This window comes from Arachis hypogaea, chromosome 9 (genome assembly GCF_003086295.3).
Source record: "Arachis hypogaea cultivar Tifrunner chromosome 9, arahy.Tifrunner.gnm2.J5K5, whole genome shotgun sequence".
Classification (NCBI taxonomy): domain Eukaryota; kingdom Viridiplantae; phylum Streptophyta; class Magnoliopsida; order Fabales; family Fabaceae; genus Arachis; species Arachis hypogaea.
In genome coordinates, this window is record NC_092044.1 from 34,466,698 (window position 1) to 34,482,283 (window position 15,586).

At 38.5% G+C, this 15,586-nt stretch overlaps 1 protein-coding gene across 1 annotated transcript; it reads right to left on the reverse strand.

Moving 5' to 3' along the window:
- Positions 1–63: 63 nt before the first annotated feature.
- LOC112709081 (disease resistance protein RUN1-like) lies at positions 64–14,508 on the reverse strand. The gene is made up of 5 exons (XM_025760981.2): positions 14,372–14,508; positions 13,190–13,321; positions 11,984–13,067; positions 11,760–11,848; positions 64–937 (listed from the first exon to the last, which is right to left on the reverse strand). Exons 1-5 carry the CDS (start codon positions 14,506–14,508, stop codon positions 133–135), a joined length of 2,247 nt encoding a protein of 748 aa, XP_025616766.1. The 3' UTR covers positions 64–132.
- Between the last annotated feature and the right edge of the window lie 1,078 nt (positions 14,509–15,586).

Genomic DNA, 15,586 nt, shown 5'->3' on the forward strand with positions numbered 1-15,586 from the left:
AAAAAAAAGACAACTGTACACGAGTTTTAGCTGGGCCCGGGAGCTTCCAACTCCAACCTCATGGTTCCATGTGCTACAAAATCCAGCATCCCAATGCCCTGTTTTTCATGCCCAACTCCAAAATAGTAGCGTCTATTCAATTCTAAAATTGGAGTCATTTAGTGGATAGACACCACACTCTTTGATCAACAAGTTATCATCTTGTTTACTTCCAGTATCGCCACTGCTGACAAAGAATTCAAATGTGAGTTTTGGGTTTTTCCCGGAAGACGCAATCTTATTATTCAATCTGTCCAGCTTGATTACATCAAAGATGCCTCCATAATTATATGCCATATAAACATGATCAGAACACCCTTCTGCCGGAATGTGATTTAGAAATAATATGCCAAATGAATATTTGTGCATGTTAATACCATCTTCCAAGTAGCAACGGCATTTAATATCAAGTTCATAATCCAAACTATACTTAGGGAGGACAACGCAGAGAAGGGAACTAAAACCATAACTGGAAGGTGAAAAAACTTCAAAAGTTATGGAAGTACCCTTTGTTCGATGCATGAACCACTCTGGTACTCTGTAGTCGAGGTAACAAATCTTTAAGAAATCACTTCTCCGAACTACTCCTTTTCCTCCTCTTCTGGATTCACACACGTAAGCAAGTTTCCTTATATCTTTAAGGTACCAATAAATACAATTAGCCACATCCAACTTCATGCAATTATGGAACGAGATGTTTATGCATTTTTCTTCTTGTAGTCTAGGAATATTTGAACTGAATGTCACAGTTTGCAGCATTATGCAGTCTAGAACAGTCAAATGACGAATAGATGATGGAAGCTCTGGCAAATATTGAAGCATCTTACACCCTTTTAGTGACAGTGTTTTCAGCTCCGTAAGGTGCTTGATGCTCATCGGCAATGTCTCCACAGGGCTTCTGATGAGCGGATAATTTATACGCTTTTTGACATTGTTTTTAGTATGTTTTTAGTATGATCTAGTTAGTTTTTAGTATATTTTTATTAGTTTTTAGTTAAAATTCACTTTTCTGGACTTTACTATGAGTTTGTGTGTTTTTCTGTGATTTCAGGTATTTTCTGGCTGAAATTGAGGGACCTGAGCAAAAATCTGATTCAGAGACTAAAAAGGACTGCAGATGCTGTTGGATTCTGACCTCCCTGCACTCGAAGTGGATTTTCTGGAGCTACAGAAGCCCAATTGGCGCGCTCTTAACGGCGTTGGAAAGTAGACATCCTAGGCTTTCCAGAAATATATGATAGTCCATACTTTGCCCAAGATTTGATGGCCCAAACTGGCGTTCAAAGTCACCCTCATAATTTCCAGCGTTAAACGCCGGAATTGGCACAAGAATGGGAGTTAAACGCCCAAACTGGCACCAAAGCTGGCGTTTAACTCCAAGAAGAGTCTCTACACGAAAATGCTTCTATGCTCAGCCCAAGCACACACCAAGTGGACCCGGAAGAGGATTTTTATGTCATTTACTCATCTCTGTACACCCTAGGCTACTAGTTCTCTATAAGTAGGACCTTTTACTATTGTATTCTCATCTTGGTTCTTCTGGTTCCCTCTCTGGGACCGAAGCCAATGATCACTCTTGTTCTTATGTATTTTCAACGGTGGAGTTTCTACACACCATAGATTAAGGTGTGGAGCTCTGCTGTACCTCGAGTATTAATGCAATTACTATTGTTCTTCTATTCAATTCCGCTTGTTCTTGTTCTAAGATATCACTTGTTCTTCAACTTGATGAATGTGATGATCCGTGACACTCATCATCATTCTCACCTATGAATGTGTGACTGACAACCACCTCCGTTCTACCTTCGATTGGGTGAATATCTCTTGGACTCCTGATACACGATGCATGGTTGATCGCCTGACAACCGAGTGCTCGCCTGACAAACGAGCCAACCATTCCGTGAGATCAGAGTCTTCGTGGTATAGGCTAGAACTGATGGCGGCATTCAAGAGAATCCGGAAGGTCTAACCTTGTCTGTGGTATTCTAAGTAGGATTCAATGATTGAATGACTGTGACGTGCTTCAAACTCCTGAGGGCGGGGCGTTAGTGACAGACGCAAAAGAATCACTGGATTCTATTCCGGCCTGATCGAGAACTGACAGATGGATAGCCGTGCTGTGACAGGGTGCGTTGAACATTTCCACTGAGAGGATGGGAGGTAGCCACTGACAACGGTGAAACCCTTGCTTAAGCTTGCCATGGAAAGGAGTAAGAAGGATTGGATGAAGACAGTAGGAAAGCAGAGAGACGGAAGGGATCAAGCATCTTCATACGCTTATCTGAAATTCCTACCAATGAATTACATAAGTATCTCTATCTTTATCTTTATGTTTTATTCGTATATCATTCATATCCATTTGAGTTTGCCTGACTGAGATTTACAAGGTGACCATAGCTTGCTTCATACCAACAATCTCTGTGGGATCGACCCTTACTCGCGTAAGGTTTATTACTTGGACGACCCAGTACACTTGCTGGTTAGTTGTGCGAAGTTGTGTTTATGCAATGGTATTGAACACCAAGTTTTTGGATTCATTACCGGGGATTATTTGAGTTGTGAAAAGAAGAGATCACAATTTCGCGCTACCAAGTTTTTGGCGCCGTTGCCGGGGATTGTTGAGTTTGGACAACTAACGGTTCATCTTGTTGCTTAGATTAGGTATTTTTTTCTTCAGAATTCTTGAAGATGAATTCTAGAGTTTCATGATGATTTGTTGAAGTCTGGCTGGCTGTGAAGCCATGTCTAATTTCATTGGACCGAGGTTTCAACTTATCATCACAAGAGCTTGTTGATTTTTATCAATCTTGCTATTGGAGCAGTGATCTGCTAAGGCTTGGCTGGCCATTGGCCATGTCTAGTGTTTTGGACCGAAGCTTTCTTTGAAAGCTTGGCTGGCTGTGAAGCCATGTCTAATTCCTGGACCGGAGTCTTAGACTAAACATTGCATGATTCCTGGAATTCTCATTAAGAATTTTGATACCTTTATTTTCTTTTCCACTTAATTTTCGAAAATCACAAAAAAAATTTTTACAAAGTCATAAAATCCAAAAATATTTCTTGTTTGAGTCTAGTGTCTCATGCTAAGTTTGGTGTCAATTGCATACATTCATTCATGTGTCTTAAGGATCTTCAAGTAATTCTTGACGATTTCTTACTCTGATCTTTGAATTCTCTTGACTTGAGTGTTTATGTGTCTCATATGCATTCTCATTAGTGTCAGTAGTATACAAACTGCTAAGTTTGGTGTCTTGCATGCATTGTTATTTGATTTTAGTGCACTTTGATTATTCCTTATTATTAAAAATCCAAAAATATTTTTAATTTATGTCTTCTCAAGTCAATAATACAGAGAATTGAAGATTCAGAACATTCAGCAGAGGAATTGCACAGAAAAAGCTGGGCGTTCAAAACGCCCAGTGAAGAAGGACAGACTGGCGTTTAAACGCCAGCCAGGGTACCTGGTTGGGCGTTTAACGCCCAAAAGGGTATAGTTTTGGGCGTTAAACGCCAGAATGTGCACCATTCTGGGCGTTTAACGCCAGGATAGCACAAGAGGGAAGATTTTGTTTTCAAATCAATTTTTTTTCTAAGTTTTCAAAGTTTTTCAAAATCAAATCTTTTTCAAATCATATATTTTCAATCAAATCTTTTTCAAAATCAATTTCTTTCTATTTTCAAAGATACTTGCTATCAATTAATGATTTGATTCAACATATCAAGAATGTTGCCTTTTCTGTTGAGAAAGGTTTAATGTTTAAATCATATCTTCTCTTGATAGTCAAGTCATTAATTTTAAAATCAAATCTTTTTAAAATGTTTTTCAAATCATATCTTCTCAATCACATCTTTTTTTAAACCAATCATATCTTCTTAACCACATCTTTTTCAAAATAGTTTTCAATCAAATCTTTTTAATTTCTAATCTCAAAATCTTTTTCAAAAATCACTTTACTTCTTTCTCAATCATGGTTTTCGAAAATTAATTAAAGCTTTTTCAAAATGTTTTCAAAATCTTTTACCTAATTTTCAAAAATTACTTCCCTTCTTCTCACATCCTTCTATTTATGGACTAACACTATTCCTTAATGCAAAATTCGAACTCCATCTTCTTTGATAAGTTCGAATTTTCTATTTCTGCCTTCTATTTTTCTTTTCTTCTGACACCTAAAGGAATCTCTATACTGTGACATAGAGGATTCCACATTTTCTTGTTCTCTTCTCTTTCATATGAGCAGGAGCAGAGACAAAAGCATTCTTGTTGAGGCTGATCCTGAATCTGAAAGGACCTTGAAGCGAAAGCTAAGAGAAGCCAAAGCACAACTCTCTGTAGAGGACCTAACAGAAATCTTCAAAGAAGAAAAACTCATGGCAGCCGAAAACAACAACAATGCCAACAATGCAAGGAAGGTGCTGGGTGACTTTACTGCACCTACTCCCAACTTCTATGGGAGAAGCATCTCTATCCCTGCCATTGGAGCAAACAACTTTGAGCTTAAGCCTCAATTAGTTTCTCTAATGCAATAGAATTGCAAGTTCCATGGACTTCCATTGGAAGATCCTCATTAGTTCTTAGCTGAATTCTTGCAAATCTGTGACACTGTCAAGACTAATGGGGTTGACCCTGAGGTCTACAGACTTATGCTATTCCCTTTTGCTGTAAGAGACAGAGCTAGAACATGGTTGGACTCACAACCTAAAGAAAGCCTGGACTCTTGGGAAAAGCTAGTTAATGCCTTCTTGGCAAAGTTTTTTCCACCTCAAAAATTGAGTAAGCTTAGAGTGAAAGTCCAAACCTTCAGATAGAAGGAAGGAGAATCCCTCTATGAAGCTTGGGAAAGATACAAACAATTAATCAGAAAGTGTCCCTCTGATATGCTTTCTGAATGGAGCATCATAGGTATTTTCTATGATGGTCTGTCTGAACTGTCCAAGATGTCTTTGGATAGCTCTGCTGGAGGATCTCTTCATCTGAAGAAGACGCCTACTGAAGCTCAAGAGCTCATTGAAATGGTTGCAAATAACCAATTCATGTACACTTCTGAAAGGAATCCTGTGAACAATGGGACTAATCAGAAGAAAGGAGTTCTTGAGATTGACACTCTGAAAGCCATATTGGCTCAAAACAAAATATTGACTCAGCAAGTCAATATGATTTCTCAAAGTCTGTCTAGAATGCAAAACGCACCAGGCAGTTCTAAGGAAGCTTCATCTGAAGAAGAAGCTTATGATCCTGAGAACCCTTCAATGGAAGAGGTGAATTACATGGGAGAACCCTATAGAAACACCTATAATCCTTCATGGAGAAATCATCCAAATCTCTCATGGAAGGATCAACAGAGACCTCAACAAGGTTTCAACAATAATAATGGTGGAAGAAACAGGTTTTGCAATAGCAAGCCTTTTCCATCATCTTCTCAGCAACAGACAGAGAGTTCTAAGCAGAATAACTCTGACTTAGCAACCATGGTCTCTGATCTAATCAAAACCACTCAAAGTTTCATGACTGAAATAAGGTCCTCCATTAGAAATTTGGAGGCACAAGTGGGTCAGCTGAACAAGAGAATTACTGAACTCCCTCCTAGTACTCTTCCAAGCAATACAGAAGAAAATCCAAAAGGAGAGTGCAAAGCCATCAACATGGCCGAATTTTGGGAGGAAGAAGAGGCAGTGAACGCCACTGAGGAAGACCTCAATGGACGTCCACTGGCCTCCAATGAGTTCCCCAATGAGGAACCATGGGAATCTGAGGCTCAAAATGAGACCATAGAGATTCCATTGAATTTACTTCTGCCATTCATGAGCTCTGATGAGTATTCTTCCTCTGAAGAGGATGAGTATGTCACTGAAGAGCAAATTGCCAAATACCTTGGAGCAATCATGAAGCTAAATGACAAGTTATTTGGAAATGAGACTTGGGAGGATGAACCCCCTTTGCTCACCAAAGAACTGGATGACTTGTCTAGGCAGAAACTGCCTCAAAAGAGACAGGATCCTGGGAAGTTTTCAATACCTTGTACCATAGGCACCATGACCTTCAAGAAGGCCTTGTGTGACTTAGGGTCAAGTGTAAACCTCATGCCTCTCTCTGTAATGGAGAAGTTAGGGATCTTTGAGGTGCAAGCTGCAAAAATCTCACTAGAGATGGCAGACAATTCAAGAAAACAAGCCTATGGACTTGTAGAGGATGTTCTGGTAAAGGTTAAAGACCATTACATCCCTACTGATTTCATAGTCCTAGAGACTGGGAAGTGCATGGATGAATCCATCATCCTTGGCAGACCCTTCCTAGCCATAGCAAGGGCTGTGATTGATGTTGATAGAGGAGAATTGATCATTCAAATGAATGAAGAATCCTTTGTGTTTAAGGCTCAAGGATATCCCTCTGTCACCATGGAGAGGAAGCATGAAGAGCTTCTCTCAAAACAGAGCCAAACAGAGCCCCCACAGTCAAACTCTAAGTTTGGTGTTGGGAGGCCACAACCAACTTCTAAGTTTGGTGTTGAACCCCCACATTCAAACTCTAAGTTTGGTGTTGGGAGGTTCCAACATTGCTCTGAGTATCTGTGAGGCTCCATAAGAGTCCTCTGTCAAGCTACTGACATTAAAGAAGCACTTGTTGGGAGGCAACCCAATGTTATATTTTATATATTTTTCTTTGTTATTTTATATTTTTTGTAGGTTGATGATCATGAGAAGTCACAAAATCAATGAAAAAAGCAAAAACAGAATGAAAAGCAGAAAGAAAAACAGCACACCCTGGAGGAGAGCGTGCTGGCGTTTAAACGCCAGTAAGGCTAGCTGTTGGGCGTTTAACGCCCAGTCTGGCACCATTCTGGGCGTTTAACGCCAGAAAGGGGCACCAGACTGGCGTTAAACGCCAGAAAAGGGCAAGAAGCTGGCGTTAAACGCCAGAAATGGGCACCAGCCCGGCGTTTAACGCCAGAATTGGCTCAAAATGCAATTTTTCTTGCCATTTGGTGCAGGGATGACTTTTCCTTGACACCTCAGGATCTGTGGACCCCACAGGATCCCCACCTACCCTACAATTCTCTTTCTCTTCTTCACCCATTCACCAATCACCTCAACACCTCTTCCCCAAAAACCCTTCACCTATCAAATCCCATCTTTCTCTTCACCACTCACATCCATCCTTCATAAAACCCCACCTACCTCACCATTCAAATTCAAACCACTTTCCCACCCAAACCCACCCTCACATAGCCGAACATCACCCTTCCCCCTCTCTTATATAAACCCATCTTCCCTCCTTCATTTTCACACAACCTAAACACTACTTCTCCCCCTTTTTTGGCCGAACACAAAGCCATTCCCTTCTCCTCTATTTTCTTCTTCTTCTACTCTCTTCTTTCCTCTTTTGCTCGAGGACGAGCAAACCTTTTAAGTTTGGTGTGGTAAAAGCATTGCTTTTTGTTTTTCCATAACCATTTATGGCATCCAAGGCCGGAGAAACCTCTAGAAAGAGGAAAGGAAAGGCAAAAGCTTCTACCTCCGAGTCATGGGAGATGGAGAGATTCATCTCAAGGGTGCATCAAGACCACTTCTATGAAGTTGTGGCCTTGAAAAAGGTGATCCCCGAGGTCCCTTTTTCACTCAAAAAGAGTGAATATCCGGAGATTCGACATGAGATCCGAAGAAGAGGTTGGGAAGTTCTTACCAACCCCATTCAACAAGTCGGAATCTTAATGGTTCAAGAGTTCTATGCCAATGCATGGATCACCAAGAACCATGATCAAAGTGTGAACCTGGATCCAAAAAATTATCTTACTATGGTTCGGGGGAAATACTTGGATTTTAGTCCGGAAAATGTAAGGTTGGCATTCAACTTGCCTATGATGCAAGGAGATGAACATCCTTACACTAGAAGGGTCAACTTTGATCAAAGGTTGGACCAAGTCCTCACAGTCATATGTGAAGAGGGTGCCCAATGGAAGAGAGATTCAAGAGGAAAGCCGGTTCAATTGAGAAGGCATGACCTCAAACCCGTGGCTAGAGGATGGTTGGAGTTTATCCAACGCTCAATCATTCCCACTAGCAACCGGTCCGAAGTTACCATAGACCAGGCCATCATGATTCATAGCATCATGATTGGAGAAGAAATAGAAGTTCATGAGGTTATATCTCAAGAACTTTATAAGGTGGCGGACAAGTCCTCTACCTTGGCAAGGTTAGCCTTCCCTCATCTCATTTGTCACCTCTGTTATTCGGTTGGAGTTGACATAGAGGGAGACATCCCTATTGATGAGGACAAGCCCATCACTAAGAAGAGGATGGAGCACACAAGAGACCCCACTCATCATGAGATTCCTGAGATTCCTCAAGGGATGCACTTTCCTCCACAAAACTATTGGGAGCAACTAAACACCTCCCTAGGAGAATTGAGTTCCAACATGGGACAACTAAGGGTGGAGCATCAAGAACACTCCATCATCCTCCATGAAATTAGAGAAGATCAAAGAATCATGAGAGAGGAGCAACAAAGACAAGGAAGAGACATTGAGGAGCTCAAGCACTCCATAGGATCTTCAAGAGGAAGAAAGAGCCGCCATCACTAAGGTGGACCCGTTCTTTAATTTTCTTGTTCTTTACTTTTCTGTTTTTCGAATTTTAGTGCTTATGTTTATCTATGTTTGTGTCTTGTGATCATTAGTGTCTTAGTGTCTATGCCTAAAAAGTTATGAATGTCCTATGAATCCATCACCTCTCTTGAATAAAAAATGTTCTTAATTGAAAAAGAGAAGAATTGCATGAATTTTGAATTTTATAACAGTTTAATTATTTTGATGTGGTGGCAATACTTTTGTCTTCTGAATGTATGCTTAAACAGTGCATATGTCTTTTGAATTTGTGGTTCATGAATGTTGGCTCTTGAAAGAATGATGAAAAAGGAGACATGTTACTGAGGATCTGAAAAATCATTAAAATGATTCTTGAAGCAAGAAAAAGCAGTGAATACAAAAAAAAAAGAGAGAGAAAATTTCGAAAAGAAAAGGAAAGAAAATTTCGAAAAAAAGAAAGAAAAAGAAAGAAATAAAGTTGTGATCCAAGGCAAAAAGAGTGTGCTTAAGAACCCTGGACACCTCTAATTGGGGACTCTAGCAAAGCTGAGTCACAATCTGAAAAGGTTCACCCAATTATGTGTCTGTGGCATGTATGTATCCGGTGGTAATACTGGAAGACAGAGTGCTTTGGGCCACGGCCAAGACTCAATAAGTAGCTATGTTCAAGAATCATCATACTTAACTAGGAGAATCAATAACACTATCTGGATTCTGAGTTCCTAAAGAAGCCAATCATTCTGAATTTCAAAGGATAGAGTGAGATGCCAAAACTATTCAGAGGCAAAAAGCTAAAAGCCCCGCTCATCTAATTAAGACTGATCTTCATGGATGTTTTTGGAATTCATTGCATATTCTTTTCTTTTTATCTTATTTGATTTTCAGTTGCTTGAGGACAAGCAACAATTTAAGTTTGGCGTTGTGATGAGCGGATAATTTATACGCTTTTTGGCATTGTTTTTAGTATGTTTTTAGTATGATCTAGTTAGTTTTTAGTATATTTTTATTAGTTTTTAGTTAAAATTCACTTTTCTGGACTTTACTATGAGTTTGTGTGTTTTTCTGTGATTTCAGGTATTTTCTGGCTGAAATTGAGGGACCTGAGCAAAAATCTGATTCAGAGACTAAAAAGGACTGCAGATGCTGTTGGATTCTGACCTCCCTGCACTCGAAGTGGATTTTCTGGAGCTACAGAAGCCCAATTGGCGCGCTCTCAACGGCGTTGGAAAGTAGACATCCTGGGCTTTCCAGCAATATATGATAGTTCATACTTTGCCCAAGATTTGATGGCCCAAACCGGCATTCAAAATCACCCTCAGAATTTCCAGCGTTAAACGCCGGAACTGGCACAAGAATGGGAGTTAAACGCCCAAACTGGCACCAAAGCTGGCGTTTAACTCCAAGAAGAGTCTCTACACGAAAATGCTTCTATGCTCAGCCCAAGCACACACCAAGTGGACCCGGAAGAGGATTTTTATGTCATTTACTCATCTCTGTACACCCTAGGCTACTAGTTCTCTATAAGTAGGACCTTTTACTATTGTATTCTCATCTTGGTTCTTCTGGTCCCCTCTCTGGGACCGAAGCCAATGATCACTCTTGTTCTTATGTATTTTCAACGGTGGAGTTTCTACACACCATAGATTAAGGTGTGGAGCTCTGCTGTACCTCGAGTATTAATGCAATTACTATTGTTCTTCTATTCAATTCCGCTTGTTCTTGTTCTAAGATATCACTTGTTCTTCAACTTGATGAATGTGATGATCTGTGACACTCATCATCATTCTCACCTATGAACGTGTGACTGACAACCACCTCTGTTCTACCTTCGATTGGGTGAATATCTCTTGGACTCCTGATACACGATGCATGGTTGATTGCCTGACAACGGAGTGCTCGCCTGACAAACGAGCCAACCATTCCGTGAGATCAGAGTCTTCGTGGTATAGGCTAGAACTGATGGCGGCATTCAAGAGAATCCGGAAGGTCTAACCTTGTCTGTGGTATTCTGAGTAGGATTCAATGATTGAATGACTGTGACGTGCTTCAAACTCCTGAGGGCGGGGCGTTAGTGACAGACGCAAAAGAATCACTGGATTCTATTCCGGCCTGATCGAGAACCGACAGATGGATAGCCGTGCCGTGACAGGGTGCGTTGAACATTTCCACTGAGAGGATGGGAGGTAGCCACTGACAACGGTGAAACCCTTGCTTAAGCTTGCCATGGAAAGGAGTAAGAAGGATTGGATGAAGACAGTAGGAAAGCAGAGAGACGGAAGGGATCAAGCATCTTTATACGCTTATCTGAAATTCCTACCAATGAATTACATAAGTATCTCTATCTTTATCTTTATGTTTTATTCGTATATCATTCATATCCATTTGAGTTTGCCTGACTGAGATTTACAAGGTGACCATAGCTTGCTTCGTACCAAAAATCTCTGTGGGATCGACCCTTACTCGCGTAAGGTTTATTACTTGGATGACCCAGTACACTTGCTGGTTAGTTGTGCAAAGTTGTGTTTATGCCATGGTATTGAACACCAAGTTTTTGGATTCATTACCGGGGATTATTTGAGTTGTGAAAAGAAGAGATCACAATTTCGCGCTACCAGCTTCCATCTAGAAGTAATTTCTGTAAAGATGAAAAGTGACTGACATAGGATAAGCTTGTGCGGCTCTTGATATAGAGGTGCTTAAGAGATTTTGAATGCATCTTAGTTTCAAGCCTCTCAAGTTTTGCACAGTTCAGAAGATCTAAAAGTTCAAGTTTTCCAAGTGATAAAAGAGATGGATGGATATGACGCAAACTTCGACAGCCAGACAGATGTACACTTTTGAGATTATCTGCCTTGGAAAAATCTGGAAGTTCCACCAACTTTTAGGAATCTGTTAGATCTACTTCCTCTAAATTAACAAGATTCTGCAATAATGCAAATGGAAAAAACAAAATGGTAAACCATAATATGGGGTTAAAAAATCACACCCATCCATCAAACAAATGACAAAACATGCATTGTGTACAAACCTGAACCCCATCCCAAAGTCTTTTAAGGAAATGGCTTTAGTCCTACGGGAAGCTGCAGTTTATTTAATCTGCCATCACTTTCATGTGGGATATATAATTTGAGAAATCTTAACTTATGCATCTTTTTGAATGTATCAGCATTCAAATGTAGATCTGCTATTTGAGACATATCAAACACTATGCTTTCAATAGAATCAGTTCCCTGATAAACAAAAAGAAAAAGAAATGAATTAAATCAAATGAAATCAAGTAATATCAAAACATTGCCTCTATGAATTCAACTAAACTATATCTCTGTTCTAACAAATTTTCTCCCAGAAAAGAGTGTGTGGCTTACTTTGTTGTTTCCCAAAACATCCTGAATATCATTAGAATCCCACAAGTGGCTACGATTTTCAGGATTTCCACTAGATTGTTGACAAACGATATCCCAACCTAATTCTTGGATCAAGTCATGCATCCGCACACAATTATGAGATATAGCTATTAAAGCTCTATCAAGAAGGGATCTCATGCCAATAGCTGCATACAAGCCATAACTGTCTAACAGATTAACTACGTATTCTACAAGCTCTCTCTTAAAAAAACATGCGATGTCTAGAAAAATTTGTTTTGCCTCTTCATCTATTCCATCATAACTCAATCTTAAAATATTCTGAATTTCTAGATCTGGTGTCTTCTCAAGCTTTTGCAATGCACTATGCCATTCAGCTTTACTCTTTGAATGAAGAAAAGAACCCAATGCTATTAAGGCTAGTGGGATGCCTTTGCAACAGCCAACCGCTTTCCATGATAGCTCCTCGTATCCAATTTGTGGATAGTCTTCATTGAATGCATTCAAACTAAACAGTTTAAATGATTCATGAGAATCTAATATCTTCATCTCATATATTGTTTCAACTGTTGAAACCAGCACATTTTTGTCTCTAGCTGTGATAATGATCTTACTTCCTGCACCACACCATTGAAGCTTCTGAACCAGGTAATCTAATTGCTCTAAACTACTCACGTCATCAAGAACTATGAAATTTCTTTGTTTGCTTACCTTGTCCTCAACAAAAGTGGATTTTCCTGTGTTATTTTGCCAAAATTTTCCCTGTAAGAGCTCCAAATAAAGTCGACGACGTAACTCAGTTAGTCCATAGTTTCTTGATCTTTCCCGTACATTTTCTAAGAAGCAGGAGCCTTCAAACGTATAAGAATATTTCTCAAATATAAGTCTTGCTAGAGTTGTTTTTCCTATACCCCCTATGCCACAAATTCCAATCATTTTGACTTCAACAGATTCACTTAATAGTGATTCTACCTTTTCAAGATTTTCACTAATGCCAACGAGACTTTTACTATCATTGGGTGGGTAATGGTCAATCAGCTTTTGAAAAACATCTTTTACAATATTCTGAATGAATTCAATTTCGTCCCTACAATATGAAGGAAGAGGAAATGGGAGGGGGGTCAAGACATAACATTAGGAGCAGTGTAACACGATCGTCAACAAAATTGAACTAAAAGGGGTTCCTTAACTCAATATACGCATACTTACCTATAAGAATGGGAGTTCAAGCCTTCTAAATTTGCTGCTACAGTGAGAGCTTCCCTCCACTTCTGAACCTCCGCCTTCTTGTTATTCTGCAAGTATTTTTTAAACGCTTCACTGTAACTTCCTAGCTGATACCTTACATGTGATGGATCAACGTAATTGCAAAAGCAATAAAGCCATTGGTAGAAGTTGACCCATTTATAAAGGTGAAATCAGTGATTGCAGAAGTACAGTCGAAATTTAACTACACCATAAGTTATTGCAAAGCATGGTTAGCAAAGTAGATGGCAGTGGAGTCAATTTTTGGAGGTTGGGAAGCTTCATACAAAACTTTGTCCATATAGTTTGAGGCCATGTGTCACAAGAAACTATTAGCAGTCGTTCATTTTGAAACAATGTCTGCGTATCAAGAGGATGACTTTGTTCCTAATAAAATATTAGATCTTGCTATCATTTGTTCAGGGCACATTTTAAGAATATCATAAAAAATAATTTATTAAAAATTATTAAAAAATAAATTCTTTTATATTTTATATTGAGCATATCAAAAACTTAAAAAATTTCTATTATTACGCTATTAAAATATGCACTAAGATAGTTAAATTCTAAAAAATTACACTACCAACTTTTTACACGTATTGATTTCATATAATTATGGTTTTGAAAATTTGACTAGACTGTCTGGACGGACTAATCCAAGCTTGAACCAAATCTCTTTGCGATTTGGCTCAACATTTAAAATTGCCGATTATAAAATTGTTCAAAAACGTTGAACTGAGTGAGAATCGATAAGTTGAATCGAACCGAGATAAGACTGGTTCTGTTAAAATGGTGCCGTTTTGCATTTTCTTAAAAAAAGAAAGTCTTATTCTTCTTCACTTCTCCTTCTCCTCATTCAGATATATCCCCACCCCCCAACACAAACCCTAGGTTATTCCCCCTCCGCACGAAGGTCTCACTCAGCGCCGCTGTTGATTGAGCTCAGACATCACCGTGTTTTCGTCTGGTCATTCGTGACTCTGCGCTTTTTCCTCATTTAATAATCTGTGCATCTTTCTCGAGCTTGTGTTTAGTTGCTGGTCTTCACAGTCATCGTTCGTCGCGCTCAGACACAACCGTCCTGGTCTAGAAGTCGTGGTCGAAGTTTCCAACTCCTCTCCTCATTCACTAAGCGCAGCTTCTTACTCAAGCACATCGTTCGCCGTCTGCTCTTCGTTTTTCCAACCGTGTTTCTGCCGCCGTCCATCGTCCTGGTTGCGCCTAGTCTTTGTCTCTGCCGTGCTTCTGCCCCTCTGCTCAAACTGCCCAGAACGAAGGCACATTTTTTTTAAATTTTCATTCTTTGTTCTTCATTCATTGCTTGGAACATTGATTCAATGATTTTTTTTAGATTTTTCTAGAACATTGATTTTCTTTGGGATTCTGATCTTCATTTTTTTGTGCAATGTTCTTTGTTGATTTTTTAATTTGAATCATTGAATGATTAACTCTATTCTTATGCTATATTGTACTCAATTTTTTTGTTTTTGATTAATTGAATCCTTGAATAATTACTTTATTTTTTAGTTCATTGGTTTATCTTTATTAAAACTGTGCTAATTTAATTGATTTAGTTCACTATTAACCTTATTAATCTTTATTAAAAATTTAAAATTATGCTAAAAATGTTGTTAAAACTCTATTTATTTTGATTTTTTGGGAATTCTGGTCTTGTTTCCTCTATTCTTTGTTTTTCATTGATTTTTAAATTTGAACCATTGAATGTGTTTATGTGCTGTATTGTACTCTATTTCCTTGTTTTTGATTGATTGAATCATAATGATTAGTTAATTTTTTAGTTCACTGGTTAATCTTTGTTAAAATGGTGTTAATTTAGTGGATTTAGTTCATTGGTTAATCTTGTAATCTTTATTAAAAATTTAAAATTATGGTAAAAATTTGGTTAAAACTCCGTTTATATTGATTTTTTTTATTCTGGTAATTATTTTCTCTATTCTTCATTGATTTTTAAATTTGAATCATTGAATGATTGGCTATGTTGTATGATATACGGACACTTTAATGAGTTGTTATGTCAGTATGTCAGAAACATTTCGGATACAACACTTATCGACACTCGTCTAACACGCGTGTTTGCCGTGTTCAACCGTGTCTAAATAAAAAATAAAAAATTCTTTCTCGGACACGTTTGTACACACCTAAATATCATCACGTGTCGGTGTGTCCAACCTTATTCTTAATATGTATTCTTAAAATAAATTTAAAAATTGTATATATTATTATTTATTAAAATAAAAAATTTATATAATTTATATAATTAAAATAAGACATTAAAAATAATTAAAAAATTAATTTACATTTTAATATAAAAAATGTATGCGTGCGTGTTCCCGTGTCTTA